The sequence below is a fragment of the Danio rerio genome, chromosome 9, assembly GCF_049306965.1.
Source record: "Danio rerio strain Tuebingen ecotype United States chromosome 9, GRCz12tu, whole genome shotgun sequence".
NCBI lineage: Eukaryota > Metazoa > Chordata > Actinopteri > Cypriniformes > Danionidae > Danio > Danio rerio.
In genome coordinates this window covers 24,836,418-24,860,000 of record NC_133184.1, presented here as the reverse complement: position 1 = coordinate 24,860,000, position 23,583 = coordinate 24,836,418, and the positions used below count along the sequence as shown (strand labels likewise).

Here is a 23,583-nt window from a genome sequence, read left to right as displayed (position 1 = left end):
CATGAGTCTCAACATTTCATTTGGAGTGTAAAATGGTCCATCTGTACAGCAGTTGATGCACTTTTCAAATTTAAAGTGAAATGAAGTGATGCAGAAAATATAATGCTGTTTAATATTCTCCTTCCTTTACCTTCTCGATTCATATGTTATTTCTTGTTTAGTCTCATCAGGAGCTTCAAACTACTTAATATTTCAAAAATGAAGGATAAAATATGAGTAAATGACTGATATGAGAATTTTAATGTATGCTTTCATCTTTGACGTGACCATAAAATATATTTCTCTCTTCCCTCCACAGATCATCTCCCCAACAACATTATTTCTGGCTGCAAAAGTTGAAGAGCAACCACGGAAACTCGAACATGTCATTAAAGTAGCGCATGCATGTTTAAACCCCCAAGAGCCTCCACTGGATACGAAGAGTAATGTAAGTGCTAGGTATTACTACTATTTATATTGTCCTCATCAATTACCTATTCCTCACACTGGATATTTTCTGCTACAACTAAGTGTTTAGATTCTGTTGCTACAGAATCAGGCGTCTCACTAGTCAACTTTAACACTGTCAGAACAAGACATGCAATTAAAAGTGTCCTTTACATCTAATCATGTTTTAGTCATGACCCTCAATGACAGTAATTTTCAACATTACATGTGCGATTCTGTTTTAGAAAGTTTCTACTGCAGCTGGAAAAAACTACCTAAAGTCTTTGGCAATAATAAGCTGAATATATGCTTTTAAAAATAAAAACCTATAATAAAAATGTAAATATTATTTAGCTTGATTATTTTAGCCATTTTGACACTGATAGTTCATGAAATAAAAGAAATGTGAAATGAATTCATAGGTTATGTAAAACAATGTTAAAGAGGTTTATTTCTATTCATTGAAATTATCAGTAATGTTGATCCTCAAAGGTAAAAAACTAGATAATAAATTCATATGAAGGGAATGGATTATTTTAATAGCTTTATATGATGGAAATGCTCTGAAATAAAATATTTTATTTAGGCCAGGGGCCACCAAACTTGTTCGTGGGGGGGCCGGTGTCCCTGCAGAGGTTAGCTCCAACCCTAATCAAACTCACCTGAAGAACCTGATTAAGGTCTTACTAGGTGTACTTGAAATTTCCAGGCTGGTGTGTTAAGGCAAGTTGGAGCTAAACTCTAAAGGGACACTAGCCCTCCTAGAACTGCGATTGGCGTCCCCTGATTTAGACTTTTATTTACATGAAAAACTTTAACACATTTACAAAGTGCTTAAAAACAAAGACCTGGATTTGAACATCTTGTTAAACCAATGTAGCCTGAATTTTTCTTTAAACATTTTGAATATGAACATTTGATGGAAGGTGAGAAAATTCCTTCTGTTAAAAATAATAGTTTTTGATGGACTATGTCTTTAAAATGACGTCACATTTTTCTCCTGTGATGATGACGACTCCAACAATAAAGTAAATGAGGCCTACAGCTGTAAATGGACTAGTGAGACACTGACATTACATATCCAGTGTATCAGTCCTGGGACAAAAATCTCCCTTGAAAAAGAATGTTATCTTAAGTGCTCCAGTAAAGTTTTATTTATGCGGCAAACAGTTGTTTTGACTGTAATCGGAAGAGTGCAAAGAATTGTTTATCGGTTGAAGATTAAAAAAAGACACATTACAAGCCTCATGTAATGATTGTCTATTGAACTTCAGGCATACCTCCAGCAAGCTCAAGAGCTGGTGATACTTGAAACCATAGTGCTGCAGACATTAGGTAAGTCTATGGAAGGAGGTACCTTTCAAATGAATTTTAGAGTGAACAGAAGGTTTGCTGTCAGTGGTTCACCTTTTGGATTTTTAAACCAAAAAAGCATACCACATTTTTTTTTTTGCCTGAAAAGTTGAATCATCTTGACTAAATTCACCAGAATGGTACTTTTAATCCTTATTGCAAAGAAGGATATTCTATAAATCTCAGATTTGTTACATGATAAATGGGTATCCATGATTTTGCATTGTTGTTACTAATGCATGATTCTCTTTCATGTTCCACAGGTGTTGAAATAGTGTGATTCAGCTATGAATGAAATTCATGTGCTTTATATTTCAGGCTTTGAAATAACAATTGAACATCCACACACTGATGTGGTGAAATGTTCCCAGCTAGTGCGAGGTATAGATTTTCCTTCATTTGCTCAATGCAATCACTTTTAGATATAAAACAGCGCTCACTTAATATTTGAAACAAACTTTTGAACTATGGCTAAGCATGCAGGTTGTGGAGAGGTAAACCTCACCGAATTGAGTGTAATTAGGTTTCACTCTTATTTGCATACAGCATTCGTTGACTCATTCTCACTCTTTTGCCTTTATGTTTCTGTTTACTCTTTTCCAGCAAGCAAGGATCTGGCACAGACTTCCTATTTCATGGCTACCAACAGGTTGTTATCCAGAACCTCATTTGTTGCACTGTGACTGCACACTATAGCTTCCTTTACTGCAGGTTACCCTACCAGTGCCCAACACCCTCCTTGCACCGGTGGCTACTGGGAAGCCCCCCCCTCTCAAACAGACCCTCAGATCGGGGTGGGGAGGGGGTTCGGCGGCACCGGCCCCGGTTGCAGTGCGGTGTATTGTACGGGGGATCATTGTTGGCACAGAGGGGTTGAATGCACAATGTGAAGTGTAGTGGTGCTCTTGAACCTCACGTTTGCTCGGTTACAGAAGTGCATTTGTCTAGAACAGACACTTTGGTAGCCTGAATAGCAGCTAAAGATTACACAGATGTAAACATTACATAGAAGTACTCACGGTAAGTACCCAGACCCCTTTGTTTTTTTGTTCTTATGATTTTGTTATTCTCAAAGTGATAATTAAACTTTTGTTTTGGTCTTTGTTTCATATTCAAACTACTTAGAAGCACTGTTTCTGTTTTTTTATTTTTGTCATTCAGTGTCTTCATTTTTGAGACATCTGTTGTTCTTCCCTTGTGATACATATACCCATGGTCTACTCAGTCAAACCCATTAAGGACCTGTTTGAGTTTATAAATTGAGATTTTCATTGGCCAAGTCTTTTATACCTATTATAATGCATTCAAATGTTTTTTTTGGTTGTGTGTTCATTAAAGGGTCCTTAAAGGGTGTAATCTGTATTGCATTATATTTTTTATTATTTTATTTTGTGTTTGTTCCACCTTAATTAGCAGTTGTTTTTATTATTTTTAAATTAGATTAGCTGTCATTAGTTTCTGCCCCCTTTGCATACAGACACTGCAGCACTGTATGTAATGTCTGAACATGGGATGAGAGCAGCATGCACTCAACACATGATCTGCACATAATGTGGCTGGTTGGGACATATTTGGTTTGCATTTGTTTTTGCTTTTTTTACCTCAATCAAGATGACTATAGATTTGAAGAGTAATTTACATATTTTTTTGTTGTTTTCAATAAAAATAAAGGCTGCTTTTTTTTTTGTCTTTTTGACACATAGCTAATGCAGTTTTTTAATATTGCACTCAACTTTTTGCTTTGTAGCTTTAGAAATTAAAGGCTTCTCTTTCCCCATGTCCAAACATTGATTCTGTTCTGTAGCACAGGGTTACCATCCAGCTTTAATTGAAGCTTTAGTTTATCATTTCATTTTACTTTCTCCAAATATCAGTAAAACACAATTTTGTTCAGTGTGTACCCCAATACTTTCAAAATATTGTTGCCATTTTTTTTCAGACACTGTGAATTTTTTCTGGCCTATAGGAGTACAAGTTACATTGACATGCTTTAAAATACTATACTATCAGCTTTTAGTGGCAAGTTCACTGGGATATTTAAAAATAAGTCCTTTTTGGGACAGTCGGTCCTTTGTTACACCTTTCATAAAATGGGCTTGGGGTAATTATGGATGGTAACCGTATGCTTGTGTGCTTTACTGTTACCTGTGATTCTGTTGACTACAGGTCCTGTTATTGACTGTACAGTTTTATGTCAGTGGTATCAAATTGATCCTTGATTATGAGTAACAAACCTATTCTTTTTTGGGCTTGCACAGATTTAACTTGATAAAGTATAATTAGTTTTTTTCTGCTGTTTTTAATATTACATTTAAGGAAGTTACAATCAAACAGCTGTTGGTCATATTGTGTGTGTGTATATATATATTTACATTGAGTAAGCCCAAAAATATTTTGATCAGAAAATCTGTTCTAGTGACTTTTCTTTTTTAAGCTTGCCATTTAGCTCTGTTTTTTTAAACTCATTTAGCACATAATTTATGATTAGTATATTTGGAAATAATGTTTTTGTTGTATCATCTAAATTGTGAATTTTGTTTAAATTGCATGGCACTGTTTAAAATGTTTTCTGAACTGTGCAGGTAAATTTTGGAAGCATGTTACTCAGAATTGGGGAATGTTTTAATGGTGTTAGTTCTATTTCAATTTAAAGCCGCCTTCCATCTCCTTAGCAACTAATAGTTTTGTGCTCTCTCTTCGCTGTCTTTTTTCTTCCTACATGAAATCCCTTTCTTCAGTCTGCACCTCACCACCTTCTGCTTGCAGCACAAGCCCACAGTCATTGCCTGTGTCTGCATTCATCTGGCCTGCAAGTGGTCCAACTGGGAGATCCCGGTTTCCACCGATGGAAAGCACTGGTGGGAGTATGTGGACAACTCAGTTACACTTGAACTTCTTGATGGTAAAACCCATTTCCTTAAATTACCTCATTACACGTATTTTCCATATTTGTTGTGTAAGTTACTTATGATTTATATTCATTTAAATTTTGTAGAACTGACCCACGAGTTTCTGCAGATACTGGAGAAGACGCCAAGCAGGTTGAAGAGAATTCGTAACTGGAGGGTGAGCGATTACTATAGATATATCATACATCTATTGCCTATAAGTTTGTTTATTCTGGTTAAGTTACACGCAGTTATTTTATTTTCAGGCTACACAAGCTGCTAAAAAGCCCAAATCAGATAATCAGGGCTCAGACAGCAGTTCTTTAGCGGGATCCTCATTAACCCAGGATCCTTCCTTGATGGATACCCTTCCTGGGGTCTCTACAAGTACAGCATTCTCCAAAGGCTCTACGTCTTTCCCAGTGTGTCTGTCAGGCAACTCGAGCAGCAGCCTTTCTCTCGATTCCATAGCCAACATGCAGGGAACCTCATATACTTACACTGCTCCCAGTGACTGGCCTCAGGACCAACTGCGCTCAGACCCGTATTCTGTCAAACAGCTTCCCTCGCACAGTTCTATGCACCCACAACGGCCTGATAAAAGTGCAGATTTGAACCCTACCAAACATGAACACAAAGTGAGTGGTGGGACCAAGCACCAGGCCACAACCTATCCTCCCCATGCAGCACCCACACAGAAAATGTCTCTGGACAAGTACAGGGAGAAACACGCTGCTGAGCTGGCAGTTCAGAAACGCAAACAAGAGCAGCAGAACGTGGAGACTGAGGTCTACGGTGCTACAACACAGACAGATCACCGCAAGCACCTGCCCCACCTGTCTCATGGGCAGCAGGGAGCAGGAGTCACCACAGCCTCGCCCCTGAAGATAAAGCTGCCTGGGCAGGACAAGATCCAGGATAAATGTGAGAAAGGGAGCTCTTTAAAACTGCGTCTTCCGGTCCCCTCCCAGAGCGAGAAGGGGGGATCAAGTAAAGAGGAGCTAAAAATGAAAATAAAGGTGTCCTCTGAGCGGCACAGCTCCTCAGATGAAGGTGCTGCAAAAAGCAAACATTCCAGTCCACTTGTGAGCAAGGAGAAACACAGAGACCACTCAGCCCATCGTCACCATCATAAACACGGCCATTCGCACACACACACGCATAGTGGCAATGGCAGGAGCAGCCTCGAGGTGCCCACAACTGGTTCCGTTGCTGATGGACCAAGCTCAGCTTCCAGTTCATCGCGCAAGAGGGTGAACCCCGAAGCCAGCCACAATCATCACTCCAAAAAGAACAAAAGCTCCAAAAGTGGTGCAGGTAGTTCCTCTCATTGTTCCTCTGTTCAGCAGTGTGTGTCATCTCACAACTCTGTACTTAACCTACCCTTCCCCCCTCCCCCTGTCACATACCAGGTGGGCTACGGACATCTCAGCACCCTAGTGAAACTGGACAGGAAACCAGTGGAGAGTCATGGCCCTGAGAATGCCTGCCTAGCTAATGGCCAACACACAGACTGCAAAGACACTTTTGTCATGCTTGATTCGCTGTTAAGTGCCCAAGCAATGAACTCTTGAACTGACAGGAAAAAGAGGAAAAATCTAAAAGAAAAATCAATCATAGATTTCTTTATTAGAAAGAGAAAAAAAAGAAGAATGTGAAGGGTAAGAGAAAGAAAATAAAAATGCTTCCCGATCTTCTGGCAGTTCGGTTCAGTCTCGCCATCACTGTATAACTGCTGCTTTTCTCTCAGTGTTTCCTCATAATCAGTCAGTATATACGTACGCGTGAGCTGGTGTATGAATTTCAGGGCCATTATAGTTCAACAGATGACAGTATAATGTGTGAGGGTTTTTGCCACAGTGAACATTTATAAGACTGAAAGCACCCTTGAAAATGACTGAAGCTTCTCTCATTTGTTAAACAAAGTTGGTAGGAGAAATGCAGAATCAAGACTTAAGTTCCATAGTTTATTGAATGTTCCTTTGTTTTCTTTCCCTTCATCTTATACCTTTTATTTGAGCTGCATGTTTATAATGAAAGGGACGAGAATTGTTTACAGAGAGTGGATAAAAATGTACATACATTCTCGTATGATAAAAGCTGTACCATAACTTCTCAGGTTTGGAGCTGCTTGTAAAAAACAAAACATATATATAGATAGATAAATATATATATATGGATTTAAATATATGGGGGTTGGGGGGATTTTGTGACTCAGTGTTAGAATCTGTTGTTGGCATTTCTAGCACAGCCTTCCAGTGATGTGCTCTAGAACTGGCGTTCCACGTTGCTACCAGGAGGGGGTGAACTAGCCGGCAATCCGCACCCTGTGGTAATCCAATTACCTGGCATGTTGTCAGTGGCCATGCAATTTGTACCTTTTTTTGACCTTCAAGATGACCTTAAGCTGGATGCCAAAGGCTGTGCCTCAAAAATTCTAGTTCTTTGAAGTTTACACAACCTTCGCTGTGAAGTGCATTTTATATATTTCTTGGCTTGAAGCAGTAGCCTATTTGTGCAACTCTGTAAGTCAATGTCAAATGACCAGAAACATAGGTGGGTAAAAGGGGAGTTCCATTATCACAGTGCTGACCCAAAGAAATCTGGGCTTTTACAGGCCCTCAACATTATTTCTGAAAGAGGATGAATGGTTTTGATCTTTTGGTTTTGATTCTATTCAGTGTGAAGCTATAGGTAAATGAGGCCAGCATTGTACAAACCATCGTTTTTACTTTGGATCACTAAACTGCATTTGAATTAAGGCAAGTGCGAACTCTGGCATTTTTCTTTTTTTTTGTTTTTTGGTATTTTCCAAATTTTATTTAGATTTAAAAATAAATTCAATGGTTTCCACTACCTTAACCTCAGTCTTTGTGTATGTGATCATTTATTGTGTTAAGAAACCTATTGGCACATTTATCAAATTACTATTTACAGAACTTGTTGTGTTTTTATAAATTATAAACTTGTCCATGGTAATATATGTTGCGTCACAATGTGACTTTGCTTGACTTTTTAATTGTTAAATTAAGAGTTTAGTTTATTGGCCTATAGCAGGCTTTGCTGTGATGAGAAATGAATGGATGTCTTAACAGTTCCTCTGCTGAAGGTCGCTGTCTTTGATCTCTGCAAATACAAATATTGTTCCATTGTTACAAACATAATTGGAAACTTGAAAACACAGGTTACTTATTTACAGTGGTTTAAACCTTTGAATAACAAAAGAACCAGATCAAATATTTAGCTTTTGAGGACCACAGATTACCTGGTTAAGCAAGCCTGGACAAAGTCCTTTGCATCTGTCGAGAAGTCATCAGACAGAGAAGGCATCAACCCCCTTCGAGCCCCAATGTAATAAAGAGCTGCCATTTTATTCATGTGTGCGAGTGGTGGCTTTCCTGTGGCCATTTCAAAGACAGTGCAGCCAATGCTCCAGATGTCAGATTTTCGTCCATGACCAGTCTCATTTATCACCTCTGGTGCCATCCAGTACGGGGTACCATGAACAGATTTTAAAAGATCGCCCTTACTTCCAGTTGAGGTTTGAAGACAGCTAAGACGTCGAGCACAACCAAAGTCAATTAGCTTGACCACTCCAGTGGGCATAAGCATAATGTTGTTCCCCTTCAGGTCTCTATGAATTACCCTGTTGGCGTGAAGGTAGGCAACACCCTCCAGAATCTGTTGGCTGTACAGAACAAACACCTTCTCTGGCAAGGGACCAAACTGGCCTAAGATATTTGAGATGGAGCCACCTGGAATATACTCCATAAAGATGCTTACAATATTTTCAGATAAAGCTGTGCCCAAAAAGCCAACAATGTTGGTGTGTTTAAGGTTCTTCAGGAGATCAACCTCTCTCTCCAGGCGATCATACTCTTTTTCTGCTATCTCTGAAGTTGAAGCATCCAGTGCCACCTGTTTTACTGCAATCAGCTGACCTTGGCTGGTTAACCCACAATACACCTATAAAGATATAGAAAACTGTTAGATACATTTTTTTATATGAAACTTTTCCATTGATTGTGCTTGGACAACGTAAATAATTGTTGAAAAATCCAAAAAAAAAATCCAAATGGTTGCTTGTGAAAACTTACTGTTCCATATGCTCCTTTACCCAAAACTTCTCCTTTTGTCCATGTGATGGCATCACCTGAGCAAGATCCAAAAGTGTAATGTAGTTTGCCTGATGAAACACCCTGGTGGACAACAAGTGCTAAATGTAAAATAAAAGACCAACTTCAGGCAGGAGTTGTCGACCTTGCTATTAGAGAGCCACCAAACTGTAGACTCCAACCACAATTAAACAAGCTCATAAAAGTGTTAAGGGTTATTTGAAATATCAGCAGGCAGGTGTATTGAAGCATTCGAGCTGAAGTCTGCAAAAAGGTAGGTCTCCCAAAGCAGGGTTGACTAATCTGACACCATGTACAAGGGAAATATTACCTCATTCTGAAGAATCTTGAATTTTGAATGCAAGTCACGATTAAACTCGGTGCCATCTTCGTTTTCGGTTTTCAGAGTTTCAATATCTCTTCTCTCAAGTAAGAGCAGTTCCTCTGCCAAAGATCGCAGCAAATCATCAGTGAGAGGTCCATCACCGACTCCCTCTAGAAACCTTTGGTACACAGGTGATGCCGTTCCATCACTTGTCCAGGTATTAATCAATGGCTGTGCTGGTAATCTGGTCACACACAATACTTCTGGCTCCCTGTTGGCATTTGCCTTCAGTGGAGTCTGTTCTTGATGTATTATGTTCTTTATGAGATTTGCTTTGGATGCCGTGTTGGAAAGTACTTCTTCAATCACTGACAGTATGGAAGTACATTGCCTTTCTACACTTGAAATGTCCTTTCCTTCGCCCTCAGGCCTTTCAAATTTCTTCCGCTGGCTAGTTTCAGAAGCAGAGGTTACGAGGACATGGCATTTACACTCTGAAGGAGGTAGGTGTTTCTTAGTCGCTTTGTTAAGATTGTCTCTGTGTTTGAGTTGCCTGCATTTAACTCGACTGGATCTCTCTGATGTTTTTTTTCTTCTGTTTACATCCACCGTTTTTTGGCCTTTCAGTTTCCCACTGATCTGTCTTTTAACTTGAAGTGGTGTATGGATCTGTCTTTTTCTCTCTGCAGAGCTGTCTGCTCTAAGATTTTCATAGAGTGGAGTTGCAAACATTTCGTAGATTGCTGGACCTTCATCTCCCTGACCTATCTTCAGAAACATATCATTGTAAGTGGCATAATCCACAGCAGATCTTGCTCGCTGTGCTGGTCCTGTTACTGGCTTTTTGGGGGCTCTTGCACTTTTAAGATCTCTGTGAAGTTGTTTTTGATCATTTGACACCACATGCTGAAAAGGTTCAGAGACTCTTCTTGGTGTGGGGCCTTCATCTGCATTTTTTTTACAAGTTACATATTTGTTTGTAGTTTCTCCTATAGCAAGGCTTGTCGGTTTATTTCCTCTAAGTTGCACTTTTGACTGAGTTGGTGAATTTATTCTATTGGATGAGATTTTCCCAGTACTTTGATTTCTGTGTGCAAGCACATTGAATGACTGATTTGTCTGAATCGATGTTTTGCCTTTTCTTTCACTTCTCTTTATCATCTTAACTGGTTTGTTCTTTTCATGAGTGTATTTTTCTTCCGTGTCCATATCAAGATTAGCTATATTTTTCTCACCTGCAAGAAAATGGCATCTTTTTGCTGTAGGTTGTAATTCTCTGACTATGTTTCTGGGTGCTTCAGACACATGGCAACAGTCCATAGGTGGAGACTTTTCCTGAAGGTCTTTTTCAGGTGCTTTGGAAGGCTTGCATTTCATTTTATCTTCAAACTCTGTAGCAATGGGTGGTTTAATACAGCCTTTCATTTTGTCTGAAATGCTAATGTTAATTACAGAACTGACTAAATCCTGAAAATCCAAACAGTTTCCTAATTTAAAACTCATTGACTTCCCCAAGCTTACATGCCGCCTCTGTGTAATTTGAGGCACAGCCTCATCCTCTTCTTGGCTGCTACTGCTGCAGGAGTTGCTTTCTTCACTGCCTGCTCTGGATCTTCTGGAAGACTGCCTGGAGATTTTTTCTAGTCTTCGCCTGGACTGTGATAAAACAGGCAAAATGCTAGTTTGTTTAAAGAGCAGTGGGTGCTCAAAACTTGACAGAGCAGAGTTGTCCGTATATCTGCTGTCCAGTGGAGCAATATGGTTAGGTGTCCTAGAACATGGAGTTTGCGGTATCTGGCAATCACAGCACAAAGTAATATTAAGAGCAATCCTGTTTGGTCTCATTGAAATGTTAAACAAATAAATAAACAAATCCTCACCTTTTGCTTTTCATCTTCCCCAGTTTCAACACCTCTTAGCCCTGTAGTGAATTGAAAAGTTTTATCTTCCTGACTGGCTTATCAAAAACATACTTATTCCTTTAAAATCATACACAGACTCTAAAAATTCAAGGAAGAGTCACCTTTATCACTTTTAACTAAGCACGAAAACTGTATATCATTCTGCCGATGCAGTTACTGCAAGGTAGGTGACATGCTGCTTTTTGGAAACCACTTTTTAAATGTCTTGGAAGGGTCTACTCTAAAGGTTGCACAAGGTATTAATTGTGTAATGACAGATCTCATTTTTTTCATTATAAAAATTTTGGGCTTTATCTAAAATTGCATACTTTCATATATTTTTATATATACATATATATATATATATATATATATATATATATATATATATATATCATTTCACAACTAATACCTTGTGCAACCCTTAGAGTAGACTCTTCCAAGACATTTAAAAAGTCGTTTTCAAAAAAGCAGCATGTCACCTACCTTGCAGTAACTGCATCGGCAGAATATATATATATATATATATATATATATATATATATATATATATATATATATATATATATATATATATATATATATATACATATATATATACATGTAGTTTGGTTAAAAAAAAAAAAAAACTGTGGCAAGTATATTTCAGTCCATAAAACCCTACTGTGAAAGTGTATGCAGAAAAATACCAGAATGAACTATGATTTCCAATTAGATTAAATATGCATACAATATATACATGTGACAAAATAAAAATTTTACTATTAGTTAAATGTATATCATTATAAATGTCTAGTTTTACTTTTTCCATGTTCGCCTACATAAAAAATATTGAATTCCTCAATCTTATAATACATTGTATTTATAGTTTAGTACAATAAATAATATACTTTGCTACATGAATGACTAACACCAGCAGTACTTCTCTTCTTGTTCATCTGATATACAGTTAATCTATCTGTTTGTGCTACCTGCTAAATGTTCTTTGGAATTTCACCTGTCTCATCAGCAAGATAGAGGAGATTTTTCAGAGACAAGGTAATCTTGGGACAAACTTGGGTCACTTTTGCACCTCTACTTGGTCTATGATCTGTAGCTGTAGCTCAGACTCAGCCACAAGCTCCTCCAGTACCCCCAACACTGCACATGTATCATGTCTAATTTGACAGACCCATTTCAGGGTTTGCGACTGTCAGCTCTGGCTTGCTTGGTGTTAATGGACCTGTTCTTCTGTGGTGACATATGCAATAGACTTAACTGAATCAGTGTTAATTGAATTATAAATGCACCAGCATTCTACCACAACTCTACCCCAAGCCTCATCTGCTAGACTGTTTCATAATCTGAAACATTGTGACATTTTATTCACTTTGTGAAGTTTATTTATAAACTAATTTTGAGAGGATCACGTGCTTATGATTGCTATCGGCTGGATAGCAACTTAAGTTAATTGAGTAATCCAAATCGGCACCATAGACATGCTCCTAGTAAGTAGGGTTGTAACGGTATGAATTTTTTACGGTATGATAATCGTCTAAAACAATACCACGGTTTCGCGGTATACGGTATTAAATAGTAATTCTCATAGCAAAGACCCTGAAAAGAATAAGAACACGTTTTCTGACTGAACAAAGGTTTTATTTCAACAAACTTTTGAAAGAACCATTTTAATAGAACTATAGAAGTCTTTCATAAAAATAAACTGAAAAATCTCCCATTTTAATAAATTAAATTAGAAGGAATAAACAAGCAAGGTCTTTTAAGATTAGACAAAAATAAACTTAAACTGTCCTTCCTTATAAGCAGGATAAATGGGAGACCAAAAGTGCAATACCAAGTTTATGGCTGTAAACATGTATTTAAAGCGTTGTTTTTTTCAGTCTAGGTTGTGATGAAGAAATGTAAGCATGTTGAGATTTTCAGGACTTAATCTTGACCGATGAGCTGAGAGAATGTGTCCACTTGTACAATGAACAAATAAAAAAATAAGAAAATAATAAATAATGTGTCAAAGTCCAAATAAACATGGTGCAAATCCTCAGTAAAAAATAGATATAAATATTTACTATACTATAAATAGTTACATAACAAAATTAGATTCAATATGGAACATCTTTAGGTTTTATGTGCCAGCATGGATATGGTTGTCTGTGGATATGGATTTTAGCTGCACCTTCATTTGCGTCTTTTGAAAACAGCAAGAGCAGCAGTTCGTCTTTGCTGTGTCACTGTTTTGTCATGTTTCTGTGCTGCTGTGCATACAAAAGTACTTAGTATGAGAATTATTTCATGCAAAACTTTTTTTTTTTTTTGCGTTTTATTCATTTTATCTCTCATTCCGTGTTGTTCAAAAAGCTCATGTTGGTCCACAAACAAAAGTGAAACCTATGCTTATTGGTTGTGATATAGCGAGTTTGAACCAATCTGGGCATGGAGGAGGGACAATGCATCAATGTATCATGTCTGGTTTGTCCGGAGACACAGTGACGAGCGTTTCTTTGTCAAATCAGCGTTGTCAAATTTTGATGACGTAATCGCACTGATTCCGGAGCCTCTGAAAGTCCGCGAATGTTATGTGATACAGCTATCAAAATCTTTATGCCAATCTTTGAATTGTATGAATCGGATCAGCGGATCAAAAGCTATTAAACATTTAAGAGCAATACTTATTTTTAGCCGCGGGCAGCTGTCTCGGTCTTTAAGGGTTAAAACCCTTAATCAAATCGTGGTAGACCGTCATACCGGTATATTGTTACAACCGTACTAGTAAGTAGTTATCTCTTAAGAGAAATCGCTATCTGTTCATTAGTTACTACAGCAGGGGAATTCTCGAGATATACCTAAGCTCAAACTCCACTCTCACCTTGCAACGGAAGGGAGCCCCGGGCTCGAGGATCTTATGAGCTCAGGGCTCTCTCCTGGGACAGCATGCCAAAGTAACTTATAATTAATCATCAACTAAGTGTGAACTCTTGAAATATATATTAAGCTGTTTTGATACATAGTAAATGTGCTACAGCAATAAAGATGACTTGTTGAATTGTCCTTATATCAAGAAATGATTTTTCAGACAGCATTTCTATATGAAGGCACATACACAAAATTGATTTCATGAAGCGAGCTTTGCTGATAACCAATCAAATTATTTTAATTACTACAAAACATTTGTGCTACCTTGGAAAATTTGTACATTTTTGTTGGATCTGGATGTGCCTTTCTGTCTTTCTGCCTCTCTTTCCCTACTCTGTCCCTAATTTGTTTGGATGCAGCTCAGGTCTTGAAGTCTACTATTATTGAGCTGCTGATTTCAGTCATGTGTGCTTGAACAAGGAGGCATGCGACATATACAGTGTTGTTAGGATCTCCAAGAACTTGTTTGGGAACCACTGATGTGTAACTTGCTTATCTGACACAAGCCACTTCCTAGGTTAGTTCACACTACACTAACAGGCAATTACCAGATTTCATCAATGATTAGGCATCTAGCAAGCCATCAAATGCTGATTGTTTGGTCTATTAATGCTAACAGTAACAGACTTTCAAAAGAAGTGGCACTCTGATGTGACAAATTAGAAGCATGTTTTGGGATGGGTTGGAATCTGTATATTTCTTATGTGGATATGGATAAATCTTGACTAATGGACCCAGTTACATTTCAGCTGATTTGTGTATGTATCTGTCTAACCACAATATATACCTTGTGTCTTTCTATGTGGAACTAATAGTCAGTATGTGTAATTTGTAAACACAACAGAATTCTTGCATTTGAATAATTGTTTGATTGTACTTACTGTTCTGAATGTTAGCCCGTGCCTGCAGCAGCCCATTTGCGTGGAGAAGAGGGTTCATCAGGATCGGTGCAGACTTACTGAGCTGGTTAACAGGAGCAGCAGGGAGAGCTGGGATTGAGGAGGAACTCAAGGCAAGCAATGGATGCAGGTGCCTAGTTTTACCCCAGTCCTTTCTGCCATTCCATAGGCTGGGTAAAGATGAAGTCCGACTGAGTGAGAAAAATAGCATGTTTATTATTAAAGGTTATATTATTTAGAGCATATATAAATGGGCTGTGTATTTTGAAATGTTTCTAAGAAAGAAGGGCTAAGCTAAATGTCCTTTTAGACAAGTTCTCCTCTCCCTCACTCTCTGTGGATAATGATACAGCTTGGAAGCACAGTCTTATGTTGACAACGGCTTGATCCTGTAACCGTACTCCTCTGTACAGTCTTTGTGTTGAAATGAGAGGTAGCCACTGAATGGGCACGGGTTTTCATGCAGGCAGGTTGTTGTGAGGGCAGCTTGTTTATGCATTTTCTGTTTACACAGCTGCTGCTGTTGGTGGTGTTTATGTGTGATCTGTTCTGATTGGCTCTGTTTATCTCAATACTAATTTAGTTTGATGGAAAAGGGATGAACGAGTGTGCATGTGGTCAGCTGCCTAACCTGCTTCGTTTCCTCTCGTCTTTGCCATCTTGTCTGATGTCTATCTTTGGCTCCATATAATCGTCCAAGCAGATCCTGTTATCTGCAGAGACATCAGCAAATACATTGAAACAAGGGTCATTTATAATTTCTTCCATACATAAGAGGTATAACAGCTCACATCGATGTATTATCGCTCAAGTACATACTTTATACTGCGATCATTAAAAATGTATTCAAATTGTAGACTCAAAATCTTTGCTTATACAATTATGGATTAATACAATTTAGTAGCATTTGGTCTTTGAAAAAGATTGGATTTAGCTTTGCCATCTCAGGAACAAGCTACACAAGTTAAAATGTAATCAAGAGAGATCAAATTAAAAGAAACAGTGGTTTTAAATGATATTTTTAGTCTTTTTTTAATTTATCAAATCAATTGCTGAGCATGAAAAAACTTTTACAAAACATGTTTTTAATCTTGACTAAATAAAGAATATACTAAAAGTACCTTTGACAAAGTCAGTCCTCCCTAAGTTAACCGAAGTCTCAATAAAAGCAAATGTTTTACAGTTCTTCTGAGTCTTGCGTAATCCTTATCTGCGAGTGACTGGTGACTCTGTAGACTGAGTTGTTTGAAACAGAGGAGCCCAAAAAGCCGAGTCAGACACACCCCTCTTATTGTCATGGGTTCTCTGAGGGATGGGCTGAGAGACCTGTGTTTGTCTGTCGGTGTCTGTTTCAGAAGCCTATTTGCATGTGTTATTAATATATGTCTTGGCTGATAAGTTGCCATATTGAAGAAGGCCATTTTAATTTGTTTTAAAGTGGGTTTTAAAGTTTTTATTTTGGGGTTTCCGCTCGGATTTTGACTACCTAAATTCAAAAGCCTCCCCAAATCCACATGCAGAGGTGTAAATGCAAAATGGTATCATTTGGTATCATTTTAAAGAAAACCATTATAATTTTCATAAAACAAGGTTGAAAGTGATTTAAAAATTTTAATATGTTGTCTGTGTTATAAAAACACCTCCAAAAAGAGGCACTTTTTTTAAGTGTACCTTTAGGTTCTGTGTGGTCTAGGTTGCTGTAATTAACTTTGGTAGTTCCTCCACATGTCAGTAATTAGAAAAAAGAAAATTGTCTCTATCATAATCTATGCAAAAGTTATTCTTTTACAACTAAAGAGAGAACCGAACCACTTATGGGAGTATTGGGCCAGTATGGACCTTAATATTTAAAGAATTCGGGAGTAACGGACGGATCTGGGACCCAGTACACAGCTTAGGAGGTTAAACCGATTTCCTAATTTCTTTGAGGAAGGCTCTATGAGCTGGTTTACATATGGGCCTTTTCTATTTATTTGATCTAATTTTATTATAAGTTTGTGCAATTTACATTTGAGTACAAATGTAGACAACAAAACTAAGGATGCAGAGAGCAGCAACATTATTTTCTCACTGCTGCAAAACATTAATTCTACAGCTATAACTTTGACATTATGTGTCCTGTCCTTTTAGTATCAACAAAGTCTAGTTGACTCACCTTCACAGATGTCTGTGTGGCTCATTTCTGCAATAGTAATATCAGCTGACTCTCTCTGCAGAAAATAAAATACATTTCAGCTACTGAAAAACGTAATGACACAGCTGTGATGCAGCAAGAACCAAACCTGCTTAAAAGCAGTGAGGTTGACTGTCCCATACAATAACCTCTCACAGAATCACACTACAAATTCACCTGTTGGCTGCTGACCATCTGGAGGTTGTCTATTCAGTCAACTCACACAATCATTAGCCAGCTGCGATGCCTGTGACCAAGGCTCAGCCAAATGGAACACCATTATAACAGGCATAATTAAAACTAACTCTATTTAACTGACTTTGCCTTTACAATACCACTAAGGCTTAATAAATTAAGCAGTTTATGCCATCTTTATGGCTGAGTGTCTACTTCTGTTTAAATGGATTCTTGTGGGAAACACTGCCAAGATTTACGGCATTATTGAGTAAAACGTGTTGAAGCCACTGACCTTCATAACATCTGAAACTGGTGTGCGACAGCCAGGTGTATAGGAGAATAGCGGTGTGGTACAGCAGGACAATAAGACACATCCAGACACATGAATATTTTTTCTCAAATACACAATTCATATTCTTGCATGAGTGAGCATATTCATGTAACAATCCCAGGTAGCAAAGAATTCTGGCCCAGATTTGGCATCAATCTTGCACAGCAGGGATTCATCACTTGCATACAGCATGTGGGCCAAATATGGTCCTGGTTTGGCTGAGGCGCACCGTCTTTAAGGCGGCACACAATACTTGAGCCAGATGTTAATCATTTATATGTGGGCCATGTAAGGTTTGCCTATCTTGACCCACTTTTAAAATAAATTTTTATTATTTTCAAATAAAGAAAAACTAATTCTACCAATCACGTCGCTTAGAATGAATACAATGCTTAAAGCGCAATGATTCGTGGGTTTATTAGTTTCATTGCAGTCGTGTCACACCAACATATCTGGCCCAGTTCAGGCTCAGTTATGGGTTATTAACTTGGCTGAGACTTCGCCCAGATACGGTCCGTGTTTGGCCCTTGTCTGGAAGCCAGACTTGGTCCAGTCATGTACCGTAATTCACTGCTGCATGTGGACCAAGTAAAAATTGAGTGTGTGGGCCAGAGATATTTAGCTATGTGGGATTGCTTTCTAATAAATGGTACTGAAAATAGAGGTTCATTTTCTGAAAAGACTTAATTGCAATAAGATAAAATCTAATACACAACTTATGATGATAAAACTTTAAAATGCGCAGTATTTTACCTGTTTGCATTGAGGAATCTAATATAGCGAAGAGTTCCTCTCGCTTGGTGCTCTTGAGATGAGAAATGTACCACAGAGCAGTGTGACCATTTTGATCAAGGATCTTCATGTCACTGGAAAGCAGAGCAAGTAGATGAGTTTTTTTGTTGTTGTTGTTGTTATGACTGTTCTGTTGATCTCAGCTCCAGCCCTACAGTTTAACCTGCCTGATTTGAAATGAGCTAAATGTTTGAGATGAGAGAGTCATATATAATATGCAGAACAGTGACTGGTGGGTCACAAAGAGTTGGAGTTGGGCAGATTTGGACTGATCAAAAATTATAATGTGACTGCTTTGTTAATTTGGTTCATTTGAATAAATGTGAACACTTTTAAGTATACTATTGACTGATTAGACTCACAAAAGAGACGACATAGACCAAAGACATCTAAACAAACCAAAACAGGACATGAATTCAGACAAAACAGAATGCACAAGCACATCTTCTTTTCCTTTCATAGATGTAGTTTTATCCATTGTAGTTTGAAATGCATCAAAAACTTATGTGAACACTCTTATGCTGTTTTACTTATCTTCAAGTTACCTTACATTTATACAGTGCTCAGCATATATAAGAACACCCCTCACAAATCTATCTTTTAAATTCATATGTTCAATAGGAATCTGTACAATATTATATTTGTCCATATACCTTAGATTAGTCAGTACTGAAGCCAAATCTGGAGCTTATCTAACAAAATAACTTGCGATAACGCTCCAAAAACTAGTACACCCAAATTTATGTTATAGAAAAATATTAAATATACGAATTTTAAAAAAGAGGAAAAATCAAGAGAAGAAAAATAATTGAACATTATTGTTGAAATTTATAGGTTGTAATTTATTTTTGAAATGTTTTGCTTGAATTTAATTGTATTATTTTAAAATTTCTAATAATGTTTGGTGACTACAATATTATTTTAATAAATATATCTGTTTAATAAATATTTTAAATGCATCAAAATATATTGCCTATATTCACTGAGAAATAAAAATATTCATTTTCAAAATGGGCTGTGAACTCAATTATGCAGAGGACAGTATTAGTAATTTATATTTTACATTTCTGTTAAAATCAATAAATGAAATTGACCAAATAAAATAAGTTTTCTTACGCTGTAAGAGACATAAGTTTCTTCACCACTTCCACAGGTTGATAGTCCCAAGGCAGCGCCAGACCTTCAAACAGATCCACATCTCTTACAGCCAGCATCAGTGGGGTCAGTCCGTCTCTATTCTGTTTATTTAAGTCATGCATATCTGTCTGGCCCTATAACATAAAATACAATCTAATTGGATGTAATTCTCTTTGCTTGAGGTGAGTAAAAATATCTTGCTATCTCCTGACAGATGGCCAATACGGATCCATCACAAAACTCCCTATGGAGTCTGGCCTGCTTTGTCTGAACCTAAGGTTGATATCACATTTCTAACAGTCAAAGTGGAAGTTGAGGTCTGAACTGATCACCATCAGGTCCTGTAGACAGCAGAGGTCTCCCCTCCAGGCTGCTAATGAGAGCTGTCTCTGGTCAGGTCTGGTCATGGTCATCAACAGTTCCTCCTGAAGTGATGGTCGACAGACATGAAGAGCTGTCTGGTTGCTATTGTTACACAGTGTAGCATCAGCTCCTCTCTCCAGAAGGAAATGCATAACCTGTGTTTGAAATATTTGTTAAAAGTGTCAGCAGTATATCTGAAGAATAGTTTTAAAATATTGAACCAGTTAAATAGGTTGATGCTGTTTGATGATTTTAAGACTAATATCCCTCTAAGTGAACTTTTAATTTTAAGTAGCCTGCATTTTAGGCAATGTTGGCAGCTTGTGGTTCTGTGCAAGTGCTGTTGTGTGAATGAGTGAACTACACTTTCAAAAAAAAATGGTACAATGTTGTTACCATTGCAGTTTGTGCCTTTAAGGACATGATTTGTACCATGGGAAACCAAAATGTATCTTTTGTTTTTAAAACCTGCAGAAACAATAGTGTGCCTTTGTAAAAGGATCTGATCCATGAAGGTACCACTACAGTGACAAGACACTTTGTACCGTAACAGTGTCAAATGTGTTCCTTCAAGAACTATTTAAAGGCATTTTGCCTTATCCAAAATGTGGTGTCAATTTTCAGAAAAATATAAAGCATCAAATACATTTTTAAACAATTATTTAAATATATATATATATATATATATATATATATATATATATATATATATATATATATATATATATATATATATATATATATATATATATATATATATATATATATATATATATTTCACCTTTTCCATTTACAATAAAGAATACAAAAATACTTTAACATAAGTCAGTCTATTTTTGCTTAGTCCCTTTATTTATCCGGGGTCGCCACAGCCAAATGAACCGCCAACTTATCCAGCAAGTTTTTACGGAGCGGATGCCCTTCCTACCTCCTCAGCCCATCTCTGGGAAACATCCACACACACATACACTACGGACAATTTAGCTTACCCAATTCACCTGTACCACATGTCTTTGGACTGTGGGGGAAACCAGAGCACCTGGAGGAAACCCACGCGAAGGCAGGGAGAACATGCAAACTCCACACAGAAACACCAACTGAGCTGAGGTTCGAACCAGCGACCTTCTTGCTGTGAGGCGTCAGCACTACCTACTGCGCCACTGCCTCGCCCCAACATTCTCTCATGTACAACAATAAACTTTTTTTTTCTCCAAATGTCTAACAATCCCTTTGTATTCACTTAAAAGTTCATTTATTTTACTTAATGTTAAAATAGAAATAAAATTATGCAAAAGTATTGTAACGAGATATGCACAATGTTTGATTAGTTTCACAATACTAAAATGTCTGCATGAACAGTTTGCATATGCACGACTTTTGTCAGCTCACGCGCATAGTCCGTTATTTGTGCCACCATGTACCTTTTTTCTGAGAGTGTATATACTACATATAATGAATTAACTAACATTTGGGTTGTTTCTGAAATTATGACTCTTCTAAAATAGACCAGTAAACATGCAAATTCAGCTGCCATGCACGGAACCTTCTAGTGGGACAAAAAAAAAAAAACATTTGGGGTAAAACCTCGCAGAGGGGCTGGTGCTGAGTATACAATGATCATGCACAACATTAAAAGCACTGACAGGTCGAAAAGCGTTGATTATTGAACTTAAAATTAATTAAACCTTTCAAGGGGTGGGCTGTCAGCTGGAATTAATGGTGATAGTGCCCAAAACAAGACGTTTTGTGGGGTATTTCTGGTATAGAGTGGATAGGACAACTATCTGAACTCTTTAGTTGCACTGTATGCTAGCACAACTGTTTAATTAATGCGCAATACTGCAATAAATCAACCAGTAGAAGGCCATGACTAACGGAAATATAATGCTCCATGCTATTACAATCAATACATTACAGCCCATTGCACTGCATTAGCTTTATACACAGAAGTCAGATATAGTTTCTTGTTGTGATCATATCACCATAATGTCTCATACCCTAGTAAGGCCCCTGCTGCAGGCACTAATAAGAGGAGTGGAGCCCTGTGAATCATGAGGCAGGTCAATGTCTTCCCAGCCATAGACTCCCTGCTCCAGCTCCAGAGCCACATCCTCAAGCTCTTCCTTCAAGAGCTGCTCCACTAATCTGCCTTCTTCATGTTTACTCATGCTCCGGTGTTCTGGCAGACGCACAAACACAGAAAAATTGCTGTAATAAGTACATTTCTCTGTATTTGAAACATGTAATGCATGTGAAAGCAGATCTGCTACCCACATGTGTGATGACAGTGATGCATTTGTGCATAATCTTTGTACTTATTAAAGTGTGAAGACATTTGAAGTATTTTCTGGCATGCTTAATTGTAATTTACATTTTCTTCTTGCTTGGCTTGTTCGTTTAACACTTTTTTTTCCCCTTTCGATTCACTAACAAAGAAACTATGTGAAATTAGACTTTTTAAAAGAATGAAAACTACAGCTCTTTACAAGACAATAGTCATAATGCATAAATGATCAAAGAACTTCCCCACCATTTTAACTGCTCAGTCAAGAAAAATTAATTGTTATAAAATTCATGAAACCATGAAATGTCCATAGTCACCTGCGAAAAATACAATCAGTGAGACTCACCTGTGCCAGCAGTTTGTTGCTTCTCTGGATTGAAATGTATGATTTAAATGAAGTTCAATAGCTTCTGTGTTTATGTCCTTGTGTTTTGAGGGTCAGTCCTTTGTTTTCATTGCGTCTCTGCCTGAAGCAGCTTTGAGTTTACAGCCTGTTGCCAAGGAGACACAGCTTTGGCATGAAAACAATGAACTCACCGTGAGACCTTTGTTTTGGTTTCAAAGGGGAAGTGTGCAGTAATGTAGATGTGTGCAGTTGCATTTGGTTGTTATGAATATATTTATTACTAGTATTACCCAAAGTTTTGGTTTTTATATGCTTTTTTAAGTTTTCCGTACTTACCTAAAAGATTAGCACAATAATAAGCATATTACTAAATAAAAGAAAATGTAAAAGGTATTTATTATCTGCCATTCTCAGCGAAAAAAAAAGGGCTGTGAGACCATCTATTTGCAGCTTTAACCAGACAAGATCAGCAAACTTTTACAGTTTTTTTTATAACTACACCTACACACAAACCTCCCAGCATAAGTTGTCTCTTGCAGCCTCTTTGCATTTCCGTTGAACTGAAGCTGTCCTGGGAGTCTTATTGTGGGAGATACAGTTGCATTGATTGACCTTCACTGGAACCAATGGCCTTCAAAGGCAGAATTACATTTAGTTCTTCTGCATTACAGTAACATATACTATGATGATCATTTTAATGGATCTACATCTAATTGAATCTTTGCTATACCTTTCACACTGCTTACAGGAACGCCATACAATTTTAGATTTAGTAGCAATAATAATAGATTTAGCATTTTGTGTGTGTTAAACATTATCAATCAGAAAACAAAAGTTGAACAATCACACAGAGCACTACGGCCTCTAGTGGTTACTCTAGAAGATTTTCTCTGCACTTAAAAAAAAAAGATTAAATTGAGTTACAGTTTTTTTTTAAGGCAAGGTAAGGTTGCAAACAATTTATATGGAATAAATTTAAACAAGCAAATCAAATTTTTAATGTTCAATTTGATTTGTTTATTTAAATTCAGCCTATATAAATAGTTTGCAACAATTTACCTTAAATGTCAAGCAAATTTATTATGTTTTTTTAATGTGTGGTTGTACCAAAAATAGTTTGTCTGATGTAATACCCTATATATGTTCAGATGCCACATTTGACG

At 37.4% G+C, this 23,583-nt stretch overlaps 2 protein-coding genes and 1 long non-coding RNA gene across 13 annotated transcripts in view; 2 read left to right on the top strand and 1 right to left on the bottom strand.

The window, feature by feature from the left end:
• Positions 1 to 7,534, top strand: part of ccnt2a (cyclin T2a) — an 8,452-nt gene extending 918 nt beyond the window's left edge. The window contains exons 3-10 of one of the 7 annotated variants that reach the window (XR_011016723.1): positions 299 to 427; positions 1,701 to 1,761; positions 2,098 to 2,160; positions 2,383 to 2,799; positions 4,518 to 4,681; positions 4,775 to 4,845; positions 4,934 to 5,984; positions 6,080 to 7,534. Coding sequence is in view for 6 of the 7 variants with exons in the window: in NM_001193381.1 (NP_001180310.1) it covers positions 299 to 427; positions 1,701 to 1,761; positions 2,098 to 2,160; positions 2,383 to 2,428; positions 4,518 to 4,681; positions 4,775 to 4,845; positions 4,934 to 6,241 (1,842 nt within the window). In the remaining variant the exon portion in view is untranslated. Of the gene's footprint in view, positions 1 to 298; positions 428 to 1,700; positions 1,762 to 2,097; positions 2,161 to 2,382; positions 2,800 to 4,517; positions 4,682 to 4,774; positions 4,846 to 4,933 lie in introns of all 7 variants that reach the window. The other 6 variants (NM_199828.2, NM_001193381.1, XM_073911628.1 and 3 more) reach the window with 6 other exon arrangements.
• map3k19 (mitogen-activated protein kinase kinase kinase 19) lies at positions 7,449 to 22,594 on the bottom strand. Of its 5 annotated transcripts, XM_068223600.2 has the most exons (14): positions 22,421 to 22,594; positions 21,788 to 21,969; positions 19,760 to 19,945; positions 19,407 to 19,561; positions 18,252 to 18,364; positions 17,460 to 17,476; positions 16,973 to 17,027; positions 15,449 to 15,530; positions 14,800 to 15,008; positions 10,988 to 11,028; positions 9,114 to 10,901; positions 8,765 to 8,866; positions 7,933 to 8,633; positions 7,449 to 7,793 (listed from the first exon to the last, which is right to left on the bottom strand). In XM_068223600.2, the coding sequence occupies exons 2-14, from the start codon at positions 21,956 to 21,958 to the stop codon at positions 7,703 to 7,705; spliced, it is 3,711 nt and encodes a 1,236-aa protein (XP_068079701.1). In that variant the 5' UTR covers positions 21,959 to 21,969; positions 22,421 to 22,594; the 3' UTR covers positions 7,449 to 7,702. The 5 variants fall into 5 exon arrangements, with proteins under 5 accessions (XP_068079701.1, XP_073768776.1, XP_068079702.1 ...); XM_073912675.1 differs by lacking the exon at positions 17,460 to 17,476; XM_068223601.2 differs by lacking the exon at positions 22,421 to 22,594 and having other exon boundaries at positions 19,407 to 19,470; positions 21,788 to 21,912.
• LOC141376118 (uncharacterized) lies at positions 8,783 to 16,002 on the top strand. The gene is made up of 5 exons (XR_012385325.1): positions 8,783 to 9,056; positions 9,189 to 9,324; positions 9,536 to 9,610; positions 9,797 to 9,893; positions 14,815 to 16,002. It is a non-coding gene; the product is annotated as an uncharacterized lncRNA (long non-coding RNA).
• Positions 22,595 to 23,583: the final 989 nt, after the last annotated feature.

Coding starts and splice junctions, on each gene's coding strand:
- map3k19 (XM_068223600.2), bottom strand. CDS start 21,958: ATGAGTAAACATGAAGAAGGCAGATTAGTGGAGCAGCTCTTGAAGGAA. Junction 15,009..15,448: donor GACGAGAGGAAACGAAGCAG/GTTAGGCAGCTG, acceptor TTTCTCACTCAG/TCGGACTTCATCTTTACCCA. Junction 8,634..8,764: donor GTAAAGGAGCATATGGAACA/GTAAGTTTTCAC, acceptor ATATCTTTATAG/GTGTATTGTGGGTTAACCAG.